Raw genomic sequence first — 22,727 nt, 5'->3', positions numbered from 1 at the left:
CGGAGCGTGGCTGGCAGCCCCTCTGAGCACGCACCCGTGGGGCTGGCTGTGGGTGGGCACCCAGCAGCACTGTGCAGCTGTGGGAAGTCTTGGCCCGTTTCCATAATGAGTGTTGATGGATTTAGGCCCACAGATTGGCTGTATAATGAATGAGGGAGCCAGGGGATCTGTGTCCTGTCTGCAGGGACTGGAGGAAGTGATGGGAAGTAGAAACAGGAGTAATTAACTAAAAAAAAAAAAAGTTTTGGTTTTGGATGGAAGTGTGTACTAGAGAAGGGTGAACGTGTGTTGGCTGGGGTTTCTGGGACAAAACAGAGAAGTGAGAGCCCAGAAATGAGGCAGAAGGGACAGTTTGTTCATGCAAATAATGTTCCAGGTATTAACAGCAGCAAGATGAAATGGGTCATCCTGGGGGGTGTATCCTGCGTGTTCCTTCATGTGGATGATCCCTCTCACTTCATAAATTAAGCCATTTGTGTAGGGCCCAGAGAAGCAGGTTTTGAGCAGGTGAGGTAAAGGAAGCAACCAGCAGGGTCACGCTAGATCTAACAGACAGAGAGAGGAGTCTTTTGGATGAATCCCCTGAAAAGTTTCCTTTCCCAGTCCACAGCACCTCTGTAGACACTCCTGTGGTGTTCCTGTTTTGGTCCTGGCCTTCTGATCCTGTGCAGAATACACACAGATGGGGAACAAGGGAAGATGAGAAACAACCTTTGGAACGTGGAGGTTGGTGACAAATCAGACTGAGTCCTTAATCCACAAAGCTGTCACAGTGCTTTATCGGTTGTGAGTCTGATCCTCTACACGTGAGGGATGGAGGAGTGATAAGATTCTGAACAGTTCGTGGCGTGCCTAGGAGTGGGATATAGGTCTCTGGCCCCTCTGTTCTGCAGCTTACCCCTTCGTGCAAGCCAGCAGACTGGGGTGTTTGTCTAGATCTTAGGAATTTGTCCCAGTTAGTTGGGAATTGCCCTTCTCTACCCCCCTGTTCCTCTCAGAGATCCTGGATGCTTTGCTTCTCCATCTGTAAAATAAGCAGATCACTTCTGTACCTTTGAGAGATTGCAAGGAGAAATGTGTAATGGATTGAGCTGCTTGGTCTTGTAATAGAGGGGGTGGGAAGATAAATGCCTCATGGATTGCTCGTTGCTTCTCTGAAGATGCTGCTGACACTTGCGTGTAAGCTGATGGATATTGTCGTGCCACAGAGCATCCCTCCGCCCCAGTTATTCTGCAAGAAAGATTAATGGCATGGTGCTACTCTTTCCTTCCCACGGTCTGGGCTGTGTGTCCTGCTTGTGGTGTTGTCCCTGTTGGGGGACTGTCCCCATTGGGGTGGAGAGCTGGGAGCAGCATACATAAGCCAGGGTGGTAGCAGGCCAGCTCCTGTGTGACTTTGCAGTAGAGAAGTGATTTTGCTGGCATCTCAGCATAAGCAGTTTGACAGCTCTTGGGGGGAGGTTTCCCTACGAACCCCCACCCCCCACCCCCCCCGAGGCTTACCCTACTCTCCTCCTCTTCTCTCCCAGTTCTTAAGGTTTAGCAGTCATTTGAGAGGAAATGTGTAGGGCTTTGAGCAGCCTGGGGAAGAAGGCAGAGGGGGAAATGGTGTTTGCTTGAATGTGGGACAGATAGGCTTGGCAGAGCTGCAGCTCTGCAATCCAGAAATGGAAACAGACCTTGTCACCAGTGGGAAGGACACTCCCTCCACCCACCCCGCTCCGGGGCTCTCCAGGGTGAAAGGCCTGCTCTGGAGCACAGTGACTGGGCTGGGACAGCGCAGAGCTGTCATTGTTCCCCCATTCCGTGTGACCCTTGGGTAGTTGGGAAGTTGCAATTAGCTGTAGTTCAGTGATTGAAGAGATAATTGGATCCAGGCACCCCTTTTTCCCCTACCTTGTCTTGCAAAAGGCTACCCCAGATCTGCCAGTCCAGCTGCTTCCTAACCTGGTTCTGTCAAGAGGATATGGGTTAAGGGGAGAAAAAAATATATCCTACTATTAAAAGTGCTTATGCCAACCCAGTTCCTGCTGACAGAAAAGGGTTTGGTAGTGATACGTATGACAGGAGGCCAAGCAGATCTCTGCAGAGTGACAGTCCCCAGATGGGCTGAGGAGCGAGGGAACCCTGCTGTCACACGCATCTCGTCGTTGCAGTGCACAAGCCTTTGGCAGCTGGGCTGGATGTACACTTGGAATCTGCTCGGTTGGAGTCCTTGTGAGTCTCTTTCCCCACTTTAAACTGTAGCTGGCATGTGAGTGGCTCATTAGTAGCTCCCTTCTGGAAACCACTTCTAGCTGAAGACCCCAGAGTGCTCAACTTGCCCCCATTCCCTGCAGGATGAGTAACTATCCCAAATCCTGGAGGTGCGAGATGAAACAGGCTGTGGTTTTCATTCCTCCAGTGCTGTGGCTTTCATCTCTGCTGCTTCCTCCCCTGCCCTGGTCCCCAAGCAGGGTTGGGAAGAAGCCCTGTAAATTGAGGTGCTGGACAAATCTGTATTACAGCAGTTGCCCATGGCAAGTGTAGATGAAGGTGAGTGGGAAAAACTGTCTGGTTTTTCAAAGCTGCTCACATGGGATTTGGGCTCTCCTGGCAGGAGCTGGTTGCTTTGCAGCAGAGAGATCCCAACCCTGTCCCTCGTGGGGGCAGCAGGGCTGCCCTGAGCTGCCTGGCTGCCAGCATCTTTTCCTGGCTTAGGCTGCGCTACTGAGCTTTCAGATCCCCTGCGAGTGCTCCCAGCGCCTCCCTGGCTCTGCAGAGAGATTTTGGGGTGGTACAGCACAGCTCACCCTCCCTCCTCGGTTGTCAGGGCTGGGAGTCCCTCCTTTTCCCCACCGCTACCTGGTGAGAGCCCTGGAGTAGCAGAGCCAGGGTGGAAGCAGGAGATAAATGCCCGCCAGTGTCCCTCTGTATCCCCTGCCAGAAGGTCAAGGACTCTTTAAGAGGTAGTGGCTGCCCAGGGTGGTGCTGGTGAGGAGGAGGAGGGAGCTGCTGGCCTCAGGCTTCTGCTCTACCAGACTCTTGGAAATGTGAACCAGGAGACAAATCTGAAACCAACCTGGCAATCGCTGCAGCCAGGCCTCTGACCTGCTCCTAGCACCGAGTGGGTGGCGCTGCACGAGGCTGGGTTACTGCCCTGGCCTGGAGAAGGTACCCGTGGTCAGGGCCACCTTCTGTGCAGGCACCCTTAGAGGGCACAGCAGCCTCTGGGGACAGCTAGTCTCCCTCTTCTGCCGCTGTTTTCTGTGCGATATTAGGCAGTTCTGTGCCTCAGTTCCTTCTTCTGTAACGACACTGTCTTGGTGAAAGTGCTTCGAACCAGCTGCTGCAAGGAGTAGTGTAAGAGCCAGGGGGCATTTATCGTTTGCATCAGCTGTCTGGAAAGCTCCTGGAGCTTGTGACTAGAGACACCACAAAGATAAGATGGCTAATGCTGCTGCTTGCATTCTTGCCCAGCTTGCTGGGAGGGAAGGAGGTGTGTGCCTAGTCCCTGGAGCTGTATGGCGTGGATGCCAACGCAGGGAAGTGGATGGGATCTTTTCTGGGGTGTCCACCCTGGTGTGACAGATGTGGTCAGGGTGTCAAGTACAAGTGTTGAAACAGCAGTGTCCACGCCTGGTATCATCTAGCACTCCCTGGTAGCCTGGATTCCAGGACTGAGAGCAGCCCTGAGGAAAAGGACTTGGGATGCTGGTGGACAAAAAGCCCAACATGGCCCAGGAACGTGTGCTTGCAGCCCAGAAAGTCAACCATATCCTGGGCTCTGTCAAAAGAGGTGATTTTCCCCTTCTACTCCGCTCTCGTGAGACCCCACCTGCAGTACTGTGTTCAGCAGGGAGGACCCCGACATAAGAAGGACATGGACCTGTTGGAACGAGTCCAGAGGAGGTCACGAAGATGGTCAGAGGGCTGGAGCACCTCTCCCATGGAGACAGGCTGAGAGAGTTGGGGTTGTTCAGCCTGGAGAAGAGAAGGCTCCGGGGAGACCTTAGGGCAGTTTCCAGTACCTAAAGGGGCTGACAAGAAAGCTGGGGAGGGGCTTTTTGCAAGGGTACATAGTGACAGGACAAGGGGGAATGGCTGTAAGCTGGAAGAAGATAGGTTTAGATTAGATATTGGGGAGATATTTGTCACTGTGCGGGCGGTGAGGCGCTGGCAGAGGCTGCCCAGAGCAGCTGTGGGTGCCCCATCCCTGGCAGTGTTCAAGGGCAGGTTGGACGGGGCTCGGAGCAACCTGGTCTAGTGGGAGGTGCCCCTGCCCATGGAACGAGGTGCTCTCTAAGGTCCCTTCTATGACTCTGGTGGGACAGAGGGGATAATGAAAGGGGGTTTTCTCATGTGTAGCCGCTTGGAAAGCTGCAGTTTAGAGAAAAGAACAGTCTGCTGTGGACTTGCAGTGTGACTCCAGTTTTGGCAGCAGGGATGTTCTGCCTTCCAGAGATGGTGGCTTCCAGGAGAAGAGCGAGCATCACCTGCTCTTGGAGTGAGTTTGTGTCCTGGCACGTAAATTGTCAGGCTGGTGCAGTGTGCTGGTGATAGTCCTCGGGCTCCTTGTCTGTCCTGCTCTGGAGGAGCCTTTTCCCTACTGACTCCAGGGGCACAGCCTCTGATGTGCTGGGAACCCCCTGCTCCTTGTGCCTTGCATATGAAGAGGCCATGCAAATGGCGAGTAGAGGGAGGGCTTTTGCTCATTCTGTGGCTGCTTAGGAGCTGCAGGAAGGGAAGATGGAAGCGCTTAAAGCTAGTGCTCTTCTAACTTTGATCTCCTGCTCCCTGGAAGTTGGGAGTGAGTGGGGATACGCTGGGTTGTTCAGTGTTGCTGAGCCAGCTCCAGCCAGTTTCAAGCCATTAAGTGTTGTGGGGAGACCTATGGCGTGAGGATCTGAGGGCAGCAGTCTGTTCCCAGTCTCCTGCTCCTGAGGTTATTTAGGAGCCCATCCAAAGGCAGTGGGGAGGAAAAAGTGCTGAGCGTGTCACTCTGGTGTCCCACTCCCTGGGGAGGAGAGCGCCTGGCTTGCCCGTGCTGGTGTGCATTCAAGTTCATCTGTGGGCAAGAAATCTCCTCCAGGTGGATGAAAGCTTTTGAGAATGTCACCCAGCTTGGGCTTGAGGGAGGAAAGGATGGGAAAGGAGACACACATCCAGGATTTTACTTTTGTTATAGGAAAGGGGCTGGGAAATGTCCTTTATCCTTTGGAGACGAGATGTTGAGCCCCTTGTCCGAGCTACAGCTGATCCCTCGCAATGGTGGAAGGAAGCACGTGGGATTCAAGGCTGCAGGATCTCTGAGGATGTCCTCAACAGGGTCGCGTTCTTCCTCTGCTCTTAAATGTCTCCCACCACTTGACAGCACTCCCTCTGAGACAGTGCTTGGATGGCTGCGTCTTCCCATGTCCTCTGCTCCCCTTCTGCTGCTGCCTGGCCCGTGGGACGCAGCTGTGGTTTGTGCTCTGTAAGCAGAGCTGTGAGGAGCTCTCCCATGGCGTGTGGAGGGAGGTCTTGCCCCATCTCTGACTCATCACACTGAAACACCTCTGCCTGGGCTTTCTCTGGAGCCTCATCCTGCTGTGATGAGGCATGGATCATCCAGTGGGCAGCGTCCCCCTCGAATGATGCTCATGACACCAGCGCAGTGGCTCAGGCAGAAGAGGAGGGTGGGTGAGAGGCAGGGGCTGGCGGTGGGAGAGTGGTTCACCCGCAGGCTGGCAGCGTGGGGGGGGCTGCACTTCACCAGGGAGCCCTTTTCTCACTACCAGACCTTTGTAGAGAGCAGCCCATAACCTGGGTGACTTGGGGCTGCAGGGGTGCCCCCTTCCTCCATGCCTGGTTGAGGGCTGCTCTGGACCTCCCCGTCTGTTTGAATTGATAAAGGAGCTGTGTCATCGGTAAGCAGGGAGCTGCTGTGTCACCCACCAGCTGTGGGGCTGGGGCTATCTGCCACGGGCTGGGGGTTGCTTTGCAGCTTGTTGACAAGGGGTGAAGGTGGCACAGCAGCCCCTCCTCAGTCATGTGGGGTTTTCACATGGTGGTGATGATTGCTGCTGTTGTGTCCTGGCTCATCTTCTGTCCTTGGGGGCCTGTGGTTGCATAAATGGGAAGTTTTTGCTGTAGGTCTTTCTCAGTGGGCTGTAGCGGAGGCCGCGGACCCTGCTCTGCTTTCAGTGGAGTGAAGCAATGATGCTGTGCACAGCATCTGTGTGATGAGGCTTTACTGATGGACTGGCCTTGTGATGGCTGGGCTGTCCCAGGGCTGGAGAGCAGGATGCCTTCCCATCTCTCTGCTTTGGTGGGAAGAACTGATTTCACAGATTTGAATTCAGATCTTGAGGAGTTTGCCGTTTCAACTGTCTGACTTCACAGTGATGTGTAAATACGTATGTGTGCTCTCATGCACAACTGCAGATTTGGGGGAAGAGAGGGAAAACCCTGAAGTTTATTAACAGCAAGTAATACAAAGCAGTCCTGATGCTAGGCTGGGAAATAAGCCCATCATAGTGGGGTGGGAAATAGATGGTTGTTTGCCAAAACAGCTGCTCTCCTGCTCTGGTGAGGTATGTTAACAGCACCGGCTGTGTGCTGTTCTCTGTGGGTCGCTGTGGCTGCTGGCTCCAGAAGGTGATGAGCAGGTGGGCTTTTAGGACAGGCTCTCAGGTGGGTACGTCATGGAATTGCACCTGCTGCAGTGTTCCCCCCCCCGCTTTGCTGGGCCATTGGCATGCTCCTCTGATGTTTCCTTTCCTGCTGCCTGCTTTTGTACCTGCTGTTCCTCTGGGTTTGCTGTCAAAGTCCTCTTGCAGCAGCTTGCCCCTGAGCCTTTTGCTGGGCAGGTTCTGCAGCCTCTGCCCGGTGGCCTGACAGGAGGCAGGGCAGCTCTCTGCTGCGGCTGTTGCTGCAAAGCAAAGGCTGCAGTGGAGGTGGGGAGAGAGCCTTCCTCTCTGTGCTCTGTCTGTGAAACCGAAGAGAGTTCTGTCTGTGAAACATCCATTCCTGTGCATGCTGCCGGATGTGCACTAAGATCCTTATCAAGAGAAAAGCGACCAGCGCTTTATCTTGTTTTTATGAATAGTGCTAGCTTTTGAGGGCATGGAAGTGTTCAGGACCAGGCTGGGGAAGCAGTGTGCTGGTAGAGATGGTCTTAACCTTATTTCAGGCTGCAGCAGCACAGGAGGAGGTGTTCTAGCCTCAGAAGTGAGATGTGAAATGGAAGCGGTTGTTCCAAGCTGCTGGGTGAAAATTATCTATTTGTCTAGAAGCCTCTTTTTTTTTTCTTTTTTCTTTTTTTTTTTTTTTTTTGCCATTGCCTGGTGACTGCGAAGCAGACTGTGAGCTCTGGAAATGGGAGGGAAGAAGGTGGAAGGGGAACGTGCCTTACTCGGAAACCTGACATTTGAAAGCAGTGCTTTCCTGCAAGGCCCAGCACAGGTACTGTCACAACCAGACTGACACTCTGAGTTGCGGTGGCAGTGAATCTGTGTGTTTGTGACAAATACAGGCTCATCCCTTGCATAGAAAGGCTTAGCAGGTGCCTTGGGTCCCCCCGCTGCCACCTGCCTCTCACTACTGAACCGGTGTCATTACCTGAAGTGGAACCTGCTCTGGAAACTTCTGTGGTGCTGGGGGAAGGATGGAGAGGGCACGGCGATGCCTGTTACAGACGTGCTTGTGCTGCTCCCATTCTGTATCTGTAGGTGCTGCCCAGCTTTCGCAAGTCAGTTATCTTTCAGCTGGATCCCCATGGTGCTGCAGGTCTGGCCGTTGCTTGGAGCACGTCTGGATCTGTCCTTGTTCGGTGTGTTGTGTGCCAGGGCAGTAAAAGGGTAGCCGAGTTTTCAACACATTTTGTCCCCACAGCTGAAGCAAAAATAGTTAAAAAGGATCTGTGTCTGGTGGCAGAGGTTGAAATATGCAATAGGGCTGTCCACCCTGAAGGTGCTTTGGGCTCTGGCTCTGTAGTCTGTGTTCGGTAGCCGTTTGAGCAGTAGCATTCCTTGGGCTTCTCTGTTTCCCAGGGCACAAACGTGACTCGGTGATTTGGGATGCAGACAATGCTTTGGATACCTGCTTGCAGGCAGAGCCTGTTTTGTGAGGAGTTACCAGGTATGAAAGCGAACCTCAGGTTTTGCAGTAGGTGGAACGTTAGGGACTTGACTTTTCCCAGTATGTCAGTCAGATCTGGCTGGATCGTTCTGCTCTGAAGCTTATTGGGGGTCAGTGTTGGCTGTACAGCTGAGTCTCGGGCTTTGTGCTTTGGGCATGAGTGGAGTAAACAGCAATATTGGGTCTTCACTGCAGAAATGAAACTTTTGCAGGCTCTCTCCCAAGATGAATGTGCCTGTGACAATGAAATCAGTGCAAGAACTGGGCAGGACAGGACTGGTTGGAAAAGAAGCGGGTTGTGCTCTCATGTCAACCTCAGTAAATATGCGGAGGGGGGAGAAGGGGAAGGCACAGGGCTGGTAAACAGGTTTTTGCTGGCCAACTGCTGTGGACTTTTGGAAAGCAGCTGGTTTCTTTGCAGCTCTGCCTTCCAGCAGTGGCATGGATTTAATTAGTATCCGGTGTCTAACTGGAGCCTGCTGCGTTGTGGATGTATTGTCTGGTTTAAATAGAAAAGCCACTGGCAGAACTGCAAAACCTGCTGCATGCGAGGGGCTTGATGGCTAAGACCACTCGTTCGAGTAAGTGACTGTGCATGAAACACCTTATTGAATCCAGCGCTTGCGGTGCCGAGCAGGGGATTGAAAGGCATCATCAGTGTCTTGGCTGGGGTGCCTGCATGTGTCCCATGGAAACTGCTAGAGCATGTGGGCTGCAGGAAGGGATGAAGAACCAGGAATCAGACTCTTCAGTACTGCCCTTTTAAGGTGTCCCAGCCAGAGACTCGGCTTTGTCTGTAATGAACTTCCTTTCTTCCAGTACTACTGTTAGTAAAACTGAAACCACTTCAACATCCTAATTGGCTTTTTTTGTGCTGAACTGTTAAGATGTGACTGATTCTGCAGAATCACAGCCTTGAGTCCTTTACTGCACACAGGGCCAGAAGGTGAGCCCATGTCTTTTCTGTTGTTGTTCAGAACCAGGTTTACTGCTCTGGTTACCCATCTGCTAATCTGTGGTGGTCCTCTTACAGTAATAGCAAAGCAGGTTGCAGTTTGAGACAGAAATTGCTCCATCTGTGAGCAGGAACGCCAAAGTGACACTAGTTTGAGCGATGGGGTAGCAGGCTGGAGCTGTGGTTGGGTCATTTGCTGATCTTGCCACCTTTCAGCTGTGTACTAGAACCTCTCCTGGCCCAGCAGCCACGAGGATGGCTGTTGCTGGTCTTGAAGAAGGGATGCTGAAGTAGACAGCAGGTAGAAGATGCCACTAACATCCCAGAGGTGTGATGGCAGGGCTGGATGGGAAGGTAGAGTGGTATCTCTTGCTGCCTGACTCCCTCCTGCAGCCAGGGGTTCTGCATTCCCAACGCCCCACAGTGGTTTGGCATTGCTGCTGTTTCCGTGTGCTGTGGACCGGGCATGGGGACCATGGGAATGGCTCCTGAGATGGATGTGGCTCGAGAAGGGAGGTGGCTGCCCAAGGGCTGGGCACAATCGTGTGTCAGGCAAGGGTTAAGTCAGGGTGTATAGTAGGGGTCTGTAAAGTCAACAAAAAACTGCTTCCCTTCAAGTCTCTCTAACAGAGCTTTGGTGTGTTTTCTGATGTTATGAATTCTGTAGTTGGAAGCTTAAGTTCATAACTGATGAGTCCAAAAAAGTGAATCGACACTTGAGCACTTGTTTCTTCGATGTGTTTGTCTCGCTTGTGCTGTGTTTGATTTCTTCCAGCCTAGTTTTCAGATCTGGTCTTATTTTAGCATGTGTGTATTTACTATTACTATTTTTCCTATAGAATTATTTTTAGCTTTTTGCCTGGTTCCTGTGCTGCTGCTGAAATTTCCATCATGGTATTTCCGGCTCCTTGGTAAAAGCATAGTTAATACTTTCCGTCCAGGTGTAACTGCTTTGGACAGGGATCCAACAAAAAGAGTGAAATTCTGCATTCAGCTGGGAGCAAATTGCATAGCAGCTTGCAGCAGTGGAGAGATGCTTCATGAAGTTTTCTTTGTGGCTGCTTTTACTGAGAGATTTAGGAGTTGCCCTAGAAGAATTGTTGACTCCACAAGCTTGTTTGTGTTCAAAAACATTGAGGATCTGGGTTGTTCTGAATTTGAACTGTCCAAAGCACATTGATTTCCATTTCTGCTTATGTAAGCAGGGAGCAAACATGCATCAAAACGGTCCCTCTGCTGTTGGTTAGAGAGGGGGCTGTTTCCTCATTAGATATTTTTGGGTGCAACATAATTACTGCTGAACTGCTGCCAGAAAGCTGACTCTTGGTAGAGCTGATGCTATACATATGCATCCTTGCCTGCCTGCCCACCCGCTGCCAGGCAGGGAGCTTTCCCCGTCTGTGCTGAGCTGTGGTGTGAGCAGTTGAGACTTCAGGGTGAAGCTGTCCGGCTGCTGGTCCAGGGGTGTTCTCCAGCATGCGGCTTGTCTGGCTCTTCCGTGCCCCTCTCCCAAAAAGGGGAGGCAGTTGTTTTAAAATCACAACAGCGTGGGGAATTCACACCTTCACGTGAGTTCCTACCAGCTCAGAGTGTTGCCTTCTGGGCTCCGCTGGAAACTGAAAACACTACTACTGGTGCTTTCCTCCTTTTTTTTTTTTTTACTACTAATTTCATTTCATTGTGTTTAGAGAACAGATTGCAGTTTTGCTCCCACTCTTTTGGGGCTGTTGCTGACGTTGCATCAGGGGGACATGGCACGATCCAGGTTTGTGAGCACATACAGCATCTTGGGCAGCAAGGGATTGGGATGGTTGGGCTGCCCAGCACGAACTGCACTGTTAATGGTGCTGGAGTTTGAGGAACAGCAGAGATTTTTGCTTTTAGAAAGCAGGGTGATGGTTTTGCACATGTTAGCTGGTATCCTCCAAAGATCTCAATGACATCACGTGTGAGTCATTACAGATTTTGTGTTGTGAGAACTTGGTGTAGCTGAGCATTGGTGAGGCCTTCAAGCTATGAAGTGGGACTCCCTTTCGTGCTGCAGTGTTGAAACTTTGCTCTTCTCGTCAGTATGGAGGGAATGATGTGGCACGAACCTTTTGTTTGTTTGTTTGTTTAATATTGAAATTTCACAGTAATCCATTTAAAAGCCATATTTGTGTTTGGAAGCTGGGAGAAAATAAGTTTGAAGAGATTTGGAGCTTGATTTGTTGTAGGTTAAGAGCTGACCGGCATGCACAGTCTAAAAAAGTCTCCTGGGGAAAGGAATAGCCAGTAACAAGAGAACACTTCTAATTTAGAGAAAAGCTTAATAGACCTGATAGCTGGAAGAGGAAGCCAGAAAGACAAATCCATCTTCTTCACAGCACAGCTCAACTCCTGGGAAAACTCAAATACTTTATTTTTATTAGTTTTATTATTATTATTCTTATTTTAAATCCTGGTATTTTTGTGGCTTGGATTATTTTTTGGACATGACTGAGAGCCACAGATAGAGGGGTGAAACGCAGAGCTGTTTGGGCTGGCTGATGGTCTGTGCTGGGAGCAGTACAGCTACGCGTGGTAAATGCTTTAACTGAGGCTCAGCGTGTTCCTGCTTCATTTGCTAGCAGTCATTTTTCTGTTTGTTTTGTGTTAACTGTACAGCTGGAGGTGATGGTATGTCTGATTATTTGCTCTTAGTGAGATTTTTTTTTAATTATGTTGCTAAGACTAGTGTTCACTGTGTGTGACCTCTCCGCTGCGCAGGGGTGGTGAGAGCCTGGCCATTGGGTGCAGCAGAGGCAGAAGGGGTTGATGAGGCTGAAGGTGCTGGGAGCACCCTGTGCCCACTGCGTGAGGGGCTGAGCTGAGCTGCAGCGTGTGGGTGGAGGCCTTTCTCCTCATGGACATACCACGTTCTCATTTGAAGATCTGGGAAGCCGCTAAAGGAGAGGAGGTTTGGAACAAGGATGCTCAGATCATGTTGGATTAAAAGCTTTGCTACTACAGTTTAAGTTTTTGTGGGTTTGGTGGTGGTTTTCCCCCTCAAACACTAGAAGAAGTTCTGGTAGAAACATTAGCCTTGGCTTCATTCTTTTTTTTAAATTTCTTTTCAAGAAACAACCTGGAGGAAGGAACCCCACGTTTTGGACAAACTGCCCTTGCAAATTTCCTAATGGTAAACATAGTGGGGCCAAAAGTGAAACCACTCTGTGGTGTTTGTTCACTGGAGGGGGACACCAGCTGTATCTGTTCCTGTGTTGAAGGAGAAACTGCTTCAAACACTTCTGGTAGTGACCATGGTGATAGGACTGTGTCTGCTGTGTAATCGATGACTCAGTCTGATAGCACTGTATAGACGTGAACCGGTGTCCGTGTTTGTGCAACGAGGGATGCGACAGCTTCTGAGAAGCAGTCGGGGAGATGGGCTGTAGGGCTTCGGGTGAGGGCTGCTCCTTGGGCCCAGCAGGCTGGTGGGTGTGATGTGAGGATCCAAAAAGCCCATTTGTGACCGTTGGATATTTGCCACCAGCAGGCCGGTGACCTTGCGCGTGGGCAGCAGCAGTGCAGGTATGGTGGGTGGATTTCATGGGATGGTGTTGCTGCTTGGTGGGGAGTTTCTTTGGGTAGTTAAAGGGTTCTCGTCCTTTCTCTGAAGGAAGCCTTGGAGGAGGCAGGGTGGAAGGTTGCTGAGCACTCAGCACTGTTCCAAAGCTGGGAAAGAGCCAAGCATCTCCCCAGGGACATCAAATGGACGAGGCAGATGCAGGGGAATTGTATCCCAGTGTAATGGCCGGGATGTGAAGGGCCGGGAAGTCAGTACATGCCCAAATCATCAGGGAGGCGGTGGCAGAGCTGCGAGCTCTCAAATTCTCAAAGCCCTGAACTTGAACTGTGAGGCTCCCCCACCTCTCGAAACACGCTGCACATTACGCCTGGGTTCCCCAGTGGCTCTGCATCAGCAGTTAAGTAACGAACTATTTAACAAGAGCTTCCTGTTGTGCTGACACCAACATGAACGCACAAAGGAGGAAACAGAGTAAACAGAGCTGTGCTGGCTCCCACCTCACTGTAAGCTGGGACAAACGTTGGAGCTTGCAAGGAGGCCTGGATGCCATCTCTGCTTAACCTGACCCTGCTGGGGTCAGGGGATGATGTTCTTGTGGCTGTGATCCGCAGAAACTGCGCAGACATCGTGCGTTGGTAGCAAAGCAGCTGCTTTCAGGACTTCCTGATTTTTGAGGGATTTCCCAGGACAAAGGCCCCTTCACCTCTACCCTGCTGCTCCGACTCCTCCGCAGGGGCTGTCTGTGAGACGCAGCCAGCCCTCCATCCTGATGAGGTTGGCACAACTCTCCTGTGCTGTGGCAGGTCAGATGCTCACATCCAGAACTCCCTTCTCTGCCAGGTACCTAGAGTTCCTCAGTCAAAGCACTCAAATTTCCTCTTTTTTTTTTTTTTTTTTATTTTTGAGGGATTGGTAGGAAACTGGGCCATAATGAGCCAGTTTGCCTTTGTCATAAGGAATGTTCTGCTGTCCTGGGCGGTTTGCTCTCGTGACTGGAGCTGTAGCTGGTGAAGGTGCAAGGTGGAGCGAGCTCAGTGCTGCACAGCCCCACTGCCTCTCCAGCTCATGGAGGAAACTCCCCTGGACAGGGGTCAGGATATCTCTTCAGCATGTCTGCTGTGGGAAGGAGCTGCTGGTGAGCTGCTGTGTCTGGCTTGGAGGAGAGGTGCGTGTCCAGGGGTGGAGGAAGCTCAGGAGATGCCTCTGGAGCCCATTGTGTTGCTGGAGCCCAGCAGCACAAGACAGGGCGAGGAGCTTACACTTGCAGCTTATGGCTTTCATGTTGTCCAAGCAAAAGGCTGCTGTAAACTGCCCAAGTCCAAGTCTTGGAAGAAATCTTCATTTAAAAAAAAGGCAAAAAAACCTCTCCCACCAATTGTCTTTTTTCCTTAAAAATCTACCCAGCATGGATTTTTCTCATAAATGTTAAGGCTTGAGTCACAGGGAGCTTGGCAGCATGCTCTGGAGCGTGGTGCTGTCTCTGCAAAGTAGCAGCAGGACCAGGTTTATCACAGCGTCCGACACAGCTGTCTCAGACCAGGCTGACGGCTGTGGCAGTGTGTGTGCGTGCAGAGGTGAAGGGGAAGAAAGGCGGGCTGGGGAGTGGGTTCTTACTGCTGCGGGGCTGGGGGTGAGGCACTCCCTGGCTTTAGAGCTCTGCGCTGTGTGTGGAAGAGAGGAGTTTTGAGCCTGTGAAGTTAAATTGCTGCCAAAGGTATGTGAATGCTTCCCCCCTCACTGTAAAGGTGGCCTAGTTCCAGTTTGCTTGTAGTTTGTTCTTAAACATCAATTAAATAACAGTGGGTCATGCTGGGTCTTTACGCATGTGTATGTGCTTGCTGTCACTCCGTACAGGTTGTCTTGTACTGATCACGTTGGCTGTCCTGCAACAAATGCTAGCGTTGGGCTTGGACAGATCTGGCCTGAGCACAAAATTTCCAGAACGTGAGAAGTAGTTGCATTATTTTTACATCTTGGAAAATCCACTGGATTTCCCTTTTGTGGTGGCTGTATGGGCAGGCTTTTCCTCAAAGCTTTCTGCTGTCGAAAGGGCAGAAGTGACGAGCTTCAGCCCAGAGGAAGGACCTCAGCCAGCCCTGTGGAGCACAGGATACTGCAGACCCAGCGTGACAGGTTTCTGCTGCACTGGAACACTCCAGAAGGTTTTTCCTTTCGATCCAGAGAAAAGGTGGTGGGAGAAGGTGACTTCATGGCCAGTCCCTGTCCTTTGGAGTAGCTGGCACAGCCTTTGTCCACAAGGCTCTGTCTTGTTCCTCCAGCCTGCATGGGCCTTTGCTCCCCACTGCCACCGGCATACGTGGGCATGGTGGCCCAGTGGAGGATGCAGGTATGGGCACAAACCTCCATCCTAGGAGGACCTTTCATCCTGCTACAGTTCACAGCATTAGGTTGGAATGAACATTTTTTTTTTTTTTTTTTTTTTTTTTTTTGCCCCTTTCAGCATCTGTTTCTCATTCTATAGTTGCTCATGCCTCAGATGAGTTGTTCCCCTCCAGAGCCTGCTTGACCTGGAAAGCCCCTCGTCAAGAGCTGTGCATGAGAACCAAGAGTTGTCCTGCTTGTCTTGGGTCTCTGGAGGCCTCATGTGGGTTGTGGGCCAGATGGAGAGGGCCCCAGCAGCACCGCCATGGTGTGTGGAGGCTGGTCTCCATGCACTTGGGTAGAGCTCAAGTGTCTGCAGGCTGCCTAGAAGCTTCCAGCAGCCCATTGCCTTTCTCATTGCTGAGTCCTCGGAGGGTGCCTGCATCAGAACGCCCCAGTTCTCCTGTCCTCCCACCGGAGGAGGGAACTGCCCCACGTCCCTCCGGTGCCTCCGCTCCCACCTCTGGCTTGACCGTACCCATTACAGGGGTCTCCTGTGGGAAGCCTGGTGAGACTCTCCATGACCCCTCATTTTGGGAAACCTCTGTGTCATGGCACAGCTTTTTCCCGTTTAGTCATGAGCAGGGTTGGCTGCCGGCACGGAAGACTGGAATACATTTTTAACTACAGACCTTTGTAGACATCATCTGGGACTGTCTGCAGCTTGCTTTAAAGATGTTGGATCTTGCTTTGTTTTAAGACTTTTTGATCTCCTTGTAAGCTAAGATTTCATCTGCCTCTTAAACTTTAAAATTTATTGGGTTTTCTTTTCAGCTGTGTAAGGCCACCAGTTGCTTTTTGATTTGGATTTTTGCATTGGGAGCCAGCTGATGGGTCATCCTTTGGGACATCAGGGTGTTTGTGATTATTTTTAGCTTTTAATTGGCAGTGATCTGTACTTGGAGCTGCGTAGTGTCAAGGGCTTTTCTTTTTTTGTGCTCTCAAGAAGTGTTCCTTTCTCTTTCATCTGGATGCAGCTGTGTTTCTCTTCTTGCAAAGTGCACACAGTACATAAGGAAACTGGCTTCAAGGAACCATCCCAAAGGCTTGCTAGAGATCAGGGCTTGGGACAGTCGAGCCTCTGTGGCTGGTAGCGGCACCGCATCCGCCGGCGGGTGCCGTTTGGTCCAGGACACCTGGAATCTGTTCTGAGCATTGCCACAGACCTGCTCCCTGACCTTCACCAGTCACTGCCCTGCTCCAGGATGCTATTTTTTTCCTCTTCTTCCCCTCTTTTGTCTTGCCCCATTTAATTGTAACCTCTTTTGGGCAGGAACACTGTGTGTGTATAAAGGGCCTAGAACAATGTGCCCCAGATGGTATGGTACAAGTCCATTCTCGGCAGCCACAAGGTTTCGCTATACAGGAAAGAAATCTAAAATAAATAAATAAATACAACTTATCAGTATTTTGTGCTTGCAAATGTGGCCGGAAATTTCCCGAGTCTTGATATTTCAGCCCAAGTCACAGGTCTCAGAGACAAGAACTGGCACTAGAATTGTAGCTTTTTCCTCTAAAAACCAAACCCAACCAAAAACCCCCCACCCCCAAGCCCTTTTTTCTCACCCTCATGACTGCAGGGAAAAGCTTGTAAATGTGACTGGAGCAGACCTGGCATACTTAAAACCAGATGGCAAATAAAAGCAACTCACTATTTCAAAAAAATGTCATGAACCCCTTCTTTGGGTTTCAGATGATTGCTTGAGTGTATTTTAGCCCCCTTTATGGTACTTTCATTGTTTTTATGGTTTTGTTTTGGGGAGGTGCTGAAGTTACTTGCACTTGTTTGCAGCTTATTTCACTTTCAGGTTCCTTGGCTTGGAGCACTTGCATTGCAAACACTGCACGGCAGTGCTCACCCACAGCTTGCTTTGGAATTTATTCTACCAAACTTCAAGCCTATTTATATTTTCTTTTCTTATTCATCCCCCTTCTCCCTCAAAGAGAGAAAGCAGTTTTCTTAATCTCGTCTTGTATCAGATTTGATACCAGGCCAACAAATCCAGCCTAGAAGGTGCTTTTCTGAGGCTGCTTGCCTCGATGTGACCTTCTGGGTTAGGATTCCTGTTCAAAATGCAACAATGTGCCATCAGTTTTATCAGAGACATCTTCCCCATGATGCTGGTACGCTGGGTGGCAGGACCCAGGGTCCCTGTTGCTCATCCAGAAGCTGTTGTGTTTTAACACACACAGATTTTGCAGGGCTGTTTGCTCCAGAGCAGTGGGAGTCCTGGGATTTTACCAAAGGTTTCTGTTTCTAATTAGGTTGTTCTCAATTTTAAAGGCTAGAGGTCTCTTTATGGCACAGAATGGGAAACCTGACCAGTCACTGACACTGCACAGAGAGGTGGGTCCTGCTTTTGTACCAAGGTACAGAGAGCCATCGCTCTCCTTGGCGCTTTTCAGATGCAAAAATAGATCCCTCTTAGCCCTCAGCTCCAGTGGCGCACCCACGGGGGAGGCTGGTGGGCAGAGTTTGAAGGAGCATCACTTACCCTGGCCTGACTCACACGGACGTGGCTTCCTGCTGCTCTGCCCGCCCAGCTTTGGGAAAGGGGGAATTGCAGTGCGGCAGCCGGCTGGCACGCAGCCCCAGCGCGGGCGTCGCTGCGGTGGCCTCGCTGGTCATCGCCCCGGCCTAGGTGCCTGAAATTGGGCTTTTGGAGCTGGGTTCTTTGGGAGGGCTGCTCCCGGGGCAGGGGCTTGCTGTGCAGGCAGGGCTGGAGAGTCATGCTACACCGCTGCCTGTGTTTGTCAGCCAGGGGAGACAGCACAGTCTCCCAGTGCTCGCAGGAAACTGTATTTATTTTTCTCTTCTGTTAGGGCTCTGTTGCACTCCATTGTCTGAAATTAACTTGCAGAGACTGGCCCATAACTTTAAAAAAAAAAAAAATAATCCCAAGCGCGGGGGCTGGAGCTCCCTCAGCTCTGGCTGTCGGCCGCCTGACTGTGCAAACAGTCTGGGCCTGAAATCCCCTGGGACTGAACATAAAGGTCTGATTCAAAATGAGAACGGGGTATGAAACCGTGGCCCACGCATCGCCGGCTGCCTCCCCTTCCCCAGTGCGTGGCTGGAGCCACGTCCGGGAAGGTGGCTCCTGAGGTGCCTGGGCAGAGCTGTGCTCTGCCGCCAGTTCTGGGAAGTTGTGGGGGAAATGGCTCTCTGGCGTCCTTGCACGAGGCCGGCAGAGGTGGAAGAAGTGTGAGCCGGGCAGGAGGGCACCGTCAATGCACCGAACCCCGAGCGGAAATTATTGGGGGAGCAAAGAATGAGCAGGATATCACGTGTCAGCCATGTGTGCTCGGGGCTAGGGGAGAACAAAGCGCAGGGAAGCCCTGCGCCACTGCCGCTCCCACCTCGCTTCCTGCTGGCACGGGACAGAGCCTGCTGGCTGCCAGGGGAAGGTAGCGTCAGGGCAGGAGCCAGCGGCTGCCTGCCTTTGGGGAAGCTGGAAGGCTCTGTGTGCCTCAGTTTCCTTCGGTCGAGAGGTGCCAGGTGCAGCAGGATAGTCCCTAGGTGTTGGACTGCTGGGGGTGGCCTGGGCTGCTGTGCTCCGGTGATGCTCCAGAGGTGGTGGGCTGGAGGACAGAGCCTGCAGGGGAAGGCAGGGGCTCGCATCCCACGTGTAAGTCTTGTTCCCCAGTACTTGAACGGGCAGGTCCCACAGATGGGCGTCATGCACCCGCGACAGCCCCAAGGAGCTGGACCAGCACCCTGCACCTTTGGTACCTGCAGCTCCAGTTCCTCCTGGAGAGCAGCAGCATTTTGCTGGGATGCTGTGGACGGTGTGGTGGTCCCTGGTGAGGATTTCGTGTCAGGTGAGGACTGGGAGCGGGGCAGCCCCAGGGAGCAGCTCCCTTGTCCACAGACCCTTATGTGGCTGGTCCTTCCCCCATGCTGAGCTTTGGCTCGGGTGTCTTTTCCCTCTATTGCTGTTAGACCCTCCCCCATTTCCCCCCATGCACCCTTTAGCACAAGAAACCTTTTTTTGTTATTAATAGCTATTGAGAGCCAATAAAAAGTTTTACGGGGTTTGGCCAAGCGTCAGGACTTGCAGTGTGCTCATTTCCTGAAGTCTGAGTGCTGGAGGGGTGGGGGTTTGCTTGTTTAACCCTCAGGTAATGAGGCCACAGCAGCAAGGGCTCTTGGTGGGTGTCACGGGAGCCCGGAGAGGCTTGGAGGAAGGTGGTGAGAGGGGGAATGGGGCTGGGGGTGGGCAGGGAGGGGTGAGAGCTGCCTCCCAGCTCGGCTGCTCAAAATGCAGCAAGGGCTGAGCTGGGAGCAAAACCAGAAACACATCCCTGGCAGTGCTCAAGGCCAGGCTGGATGGCGCTTTGAGCAACCTGGTCTAGTGGGAGGTGTCCCTGCCCATGGCAGGGGGCTTGGAACGAGATTATCTTTAAGGTCCCTTCCAACCCAAACCGTTCAGTGGTTCTAGGATGAGCGCTGGGGGGAAGCAGGCAGTGCGTGCTTGTGTCAGTCTGCCAGTCTCACGTGGCCTCCCACTGTGCACCCAGCCCCTGCCTGACTCTGTGCTTTCCAGCCCATGTTTAGCTTCCTTGCTGTCCTGCTCCTGGCATGCTCTGTCTTCCTTCCATATGGGCATCCCTGTGAGGAGGGACCGAGCCTGACCTCCCCCAGGCAGCTCTGGTGGGAGTCCTGGATGGAGGGAGAGCGTGGCTCCCTCTTGGGAACGTGGCTCCCTGGGCATGGAGCTGCTCGATGGTCCTTGCCCTGCCCCTCCAGGAGGGAGCGAGGGGCTGATCTCCCCTCGGTGTGGAGCTGTGCCTGTGTGAACACCATCAGCTGCATGGTGGGGGCTTGTGTAATACAGAATAGTTTGGGTCAGAAAGGACCTTTTAAAGGCCATTTAGTCAGACCCACCTGCAACGAGCAGGGGTGTGCACTTGGGAAGGACCTCCCTGGTTTGAGGGGCTGAGCTGAGTCCTGCCTGTTTGTGGGGGCTGAGGAGAACCCCAAGTTTGTCCACCAGCATGGGGCTTCCCACCAGCCTAACTGGGAAGTGCTGGGAGCTGCACACAAGGTAGGCAAGGTGCTGCACAACCTCTGAGCGAACAAGCATCCACAGCCATCAGATACTCTCAGCAAGTGTCACGGCAGCTTTTGCCCAGGTGTAGCCAGCAGCCCTGCTGGCCACTGTGCCTTGCTCCGAGCTTTGCAATTAAAATCAAAGTTTGTTTGCGAGAGCAGAGGAGGAAGAGACGGCAATCGGGAGCTTGCTGTGGAGGTAAGCAGGGTGTCAGTCAGTCCTGGGTTCCTGTTTGCCACTGTCTGTGGCAGACCTGGGCAGGCTGTCATGGGAGCCCTGAGTGTGGTCATTCCACACACACGTACAGCTGCTTAGAAACAGGGTCCTCTCCCACGCGTCCTGGCGCAGGATCGCTGGCACAAAAGTCCAGGCCCAGCCGCAGCGGAGGCTGGTGCTGGGGGGAAGTGCTCTGACTCAGCTGGCCACAACCTCTGGACCCGCAGGGACCCTCCCAGCAGGCAGCCGCCTGGGGAGAATATCCTCTTTTCAGTTCATAGGAAACTGCACGCCTGGCGTGGTTTGCCCTGTAACGCAGTGGTTAACGTGTGTCCTCCGCTCTTGGGGGCTCTTGGGTCTGACCAGCGGCAGTCTGGCCCCAAGCACCTTGGCTGGTGCCTCCGAAGGTCTCCCTGCTGCCAGCAGCCCTTCCTCCTGGGGACATTGTTCTCCCTGTGTGACTCTCCGCTGGCTCGGATCTGGAGGGTGCTCATCAAGTATTTTGCCTGCCGCTGTGGTCAGACTTCTGTTTATTTATGCCAGCATCTTAGACGTGGGGCACCCTGCAACGGTCCCGATAACCCCAGCTTCTCCCACCCTTCACTTGTGGCACCCTTCATCGTTGCGGGAGTTATCCGGGGGGCAGGAGCCTGGAGCCCATGACCCCTGTTGTCCTCTGCCTCCTAGGTTCCTCGTGCTAATTTTCTTCCTCTCCTTTCCACAGCTGGGAGACTGAGGAGCCACGCTGGGAGGACCCTCTCTGCAGGATGTTCTCTCCACCAAAGAACTCCGTGTAACAGGCGATGATGACAATCCCGGCGGGACCTTGGAAAGCACTAACATTTCAGTAGCCCAGCACCTGCGGGTGGCCACTTACCCCTTCTTCTCCACGCCCCACTCTCCCATCGCTCACCGTGATGGTGTATTAACCAAGAAGAGCCCTGCTTCTTTCCTCCTCACCCCTCAACTTTCGGCAGCTCTGGGATTTGTATGGCAGCAGCGTAACCGTGGAGAGGCCGGGGTATCACAAACTTATGGATTTTGATAAGAGAGGAGGGAAAGGGGAGCTGGAGGAAGGTAAAAGAATGTCCAAGACAGGCGGAGGAAGGAGCAGTCATGGAAGCCGGAGTGCTGGAACCAACTCGGGAGTCTTAATGGTGGGTCCCAACTTCCGGGTCGGCAAGAAGATTGGATGCGGCAATTTCGGGGAGCTCCGTCTAGGTGAGAAGGGTTGTCTTCTGTCCTTGCTGTACCTACTTGTGCAGGGATTGCCCTGGTACCCACCTCCTGCAGCAGGAGGAGCTGGCACATGCCTGTGACTGTCAGCACCAAAGGTGGTGACCGGCCGTACAGTGTTGAAGCACGGCACGTTGCAGGTAGCCCTTGCTTCCTTCAGTTTCCTTTTCCTCAGCCCCTTCAAGCTGTGCTTGATCTTTCAAAGCCCATCACAGCCCAAAGGGCTGATGGCAGAAGTATTTTCCCATCTCCTCCCCATACCTGTTGCCCTTCGGGTTTGTCAGGGAGAGCATTACACTTCAGCCCTGTCTGTTGGAAGCGGTGCTGGGCCGTGCAGGCCTGCGTGTGTCCCCCAGTCCGGGAACACTTGGTGAGTAACGTTTCACAGGGTGCTGCCCTCCCACTGCACCACGCGCCTCGGGAGAGCGGATGGAGCATGGGGGCCTGTGGGGTGTTCGCCCTGCTGGGGAAGAGAGTCAGTATTTTAAGCCGGGTAGATTCTCCGTTTGTTGAAACTGGTGGTTTTGAGACTCTCCTAAAATTTTATGCATGGGAGAGAGAAAGGCCTGAATAAAATCCAAGCACCTTCCATGGTGGCTTTGCATTTTGAACCAAGTTTATCAGGAAACAGTTCAAGCAAACTCTTGTTTAGAGGGTGGGTAGCTTGCTCCTCTCCCAAGGACTCTGCGTGCCCCAGGAGGCTTTCAGCAAGCTGTTAACTCTTCGGTTGGCATCAGGCAGCTGGGAGAGGCCTGGCAGTGCCAGGTACCGCTGTGCCAACAGTGCAGCTTGGATGTCTCCAGGAATGCGTGTTGGACGTGTTGATGGAGTTTCTGCCAGGCAGAGCGTCGGCCTTGGCAGCGAGTGCTTTGGGAAAGGGCTCGTGCCCTAGGACGAGGGAAAGGAGCCGGGCCCTGGAGCAGGCTGGGAGCCTCTGACAGCCGTAGATCTCGTTGCTCCCTGGTATTTTAAGCAGTGCCTTTTCAAACCAAGGTCTGAGCTAAACCTGCAGTGAATGTGGTCATCTCGGCAGGCTGCTTGCGTGCAAAAGGAGCAGGAGGTGGGAGGCGCTGGTGGCAGCTCCGGCTCAGGCACCCGCACGGAGGGTGGGGGTGAGTTCACCCACCTCGCTGTGCCGCCTCTGTCTGTGGGGAGTTAATGTTAGCTCTTCCCAGCGTGACAGACTGGCTGGTGCCAGGCTAAATCGTCCTGTTCCTGAACTCCCTGATGGGATCGC

The 22,727-nt window shown here is 52.6% G+C and overlaps 1 protein-coding gene across 4 annotated transcripts in view; it reads left to right on the top strand.

The window, feature by feature from the left end:
• CSNK1G2 (casein kinase 1 gamma 2) overlaps window positions 1–22,727 on the top strand; it is a 46,386-nt gene that overhangs the window by 8,950 nt on the left and 14,709 nt on the right. For 2 of the 4 annotated variants that reach the window (XM_040591248.1, XM_040591251.1), the window contains exon 2: window positions 20,979–21,475. In XM_040591248.1, the coding sequence (XP_040447182.1) occupies window positions 21,289–21,475 (187 nt within the window). In that variant the 5' untranslated portion in view covers window positions 20,979–21,288. Of the gene's footprint in view, window positions 1–603; window positions 727–10,743; window positions 10,821–20,978; window positions 21,476–22,727 lie in introns of all 4 variants that reach the window. The other 2 variants (XM_040591250.1, XM_040591249.1) reach the window with 2 other exon arrangements.

The sequence above is a fragment of the Falco naumanni genome, chromosome 4, assembly GCF_017639655.2.
Source record: "Falco naumanni isolate bFalNau1 chromosome 4, bFalNau1.pat, whole genome shotgun sequence".
NCBI lineage: Eukaryota > Metazoa > Chordata > Aves > Falconiformes > Falconidae > Falco > Falco naumanni.
This window is presented reverse-complemented; position numbering and strand designations above follow the sequence as displayed.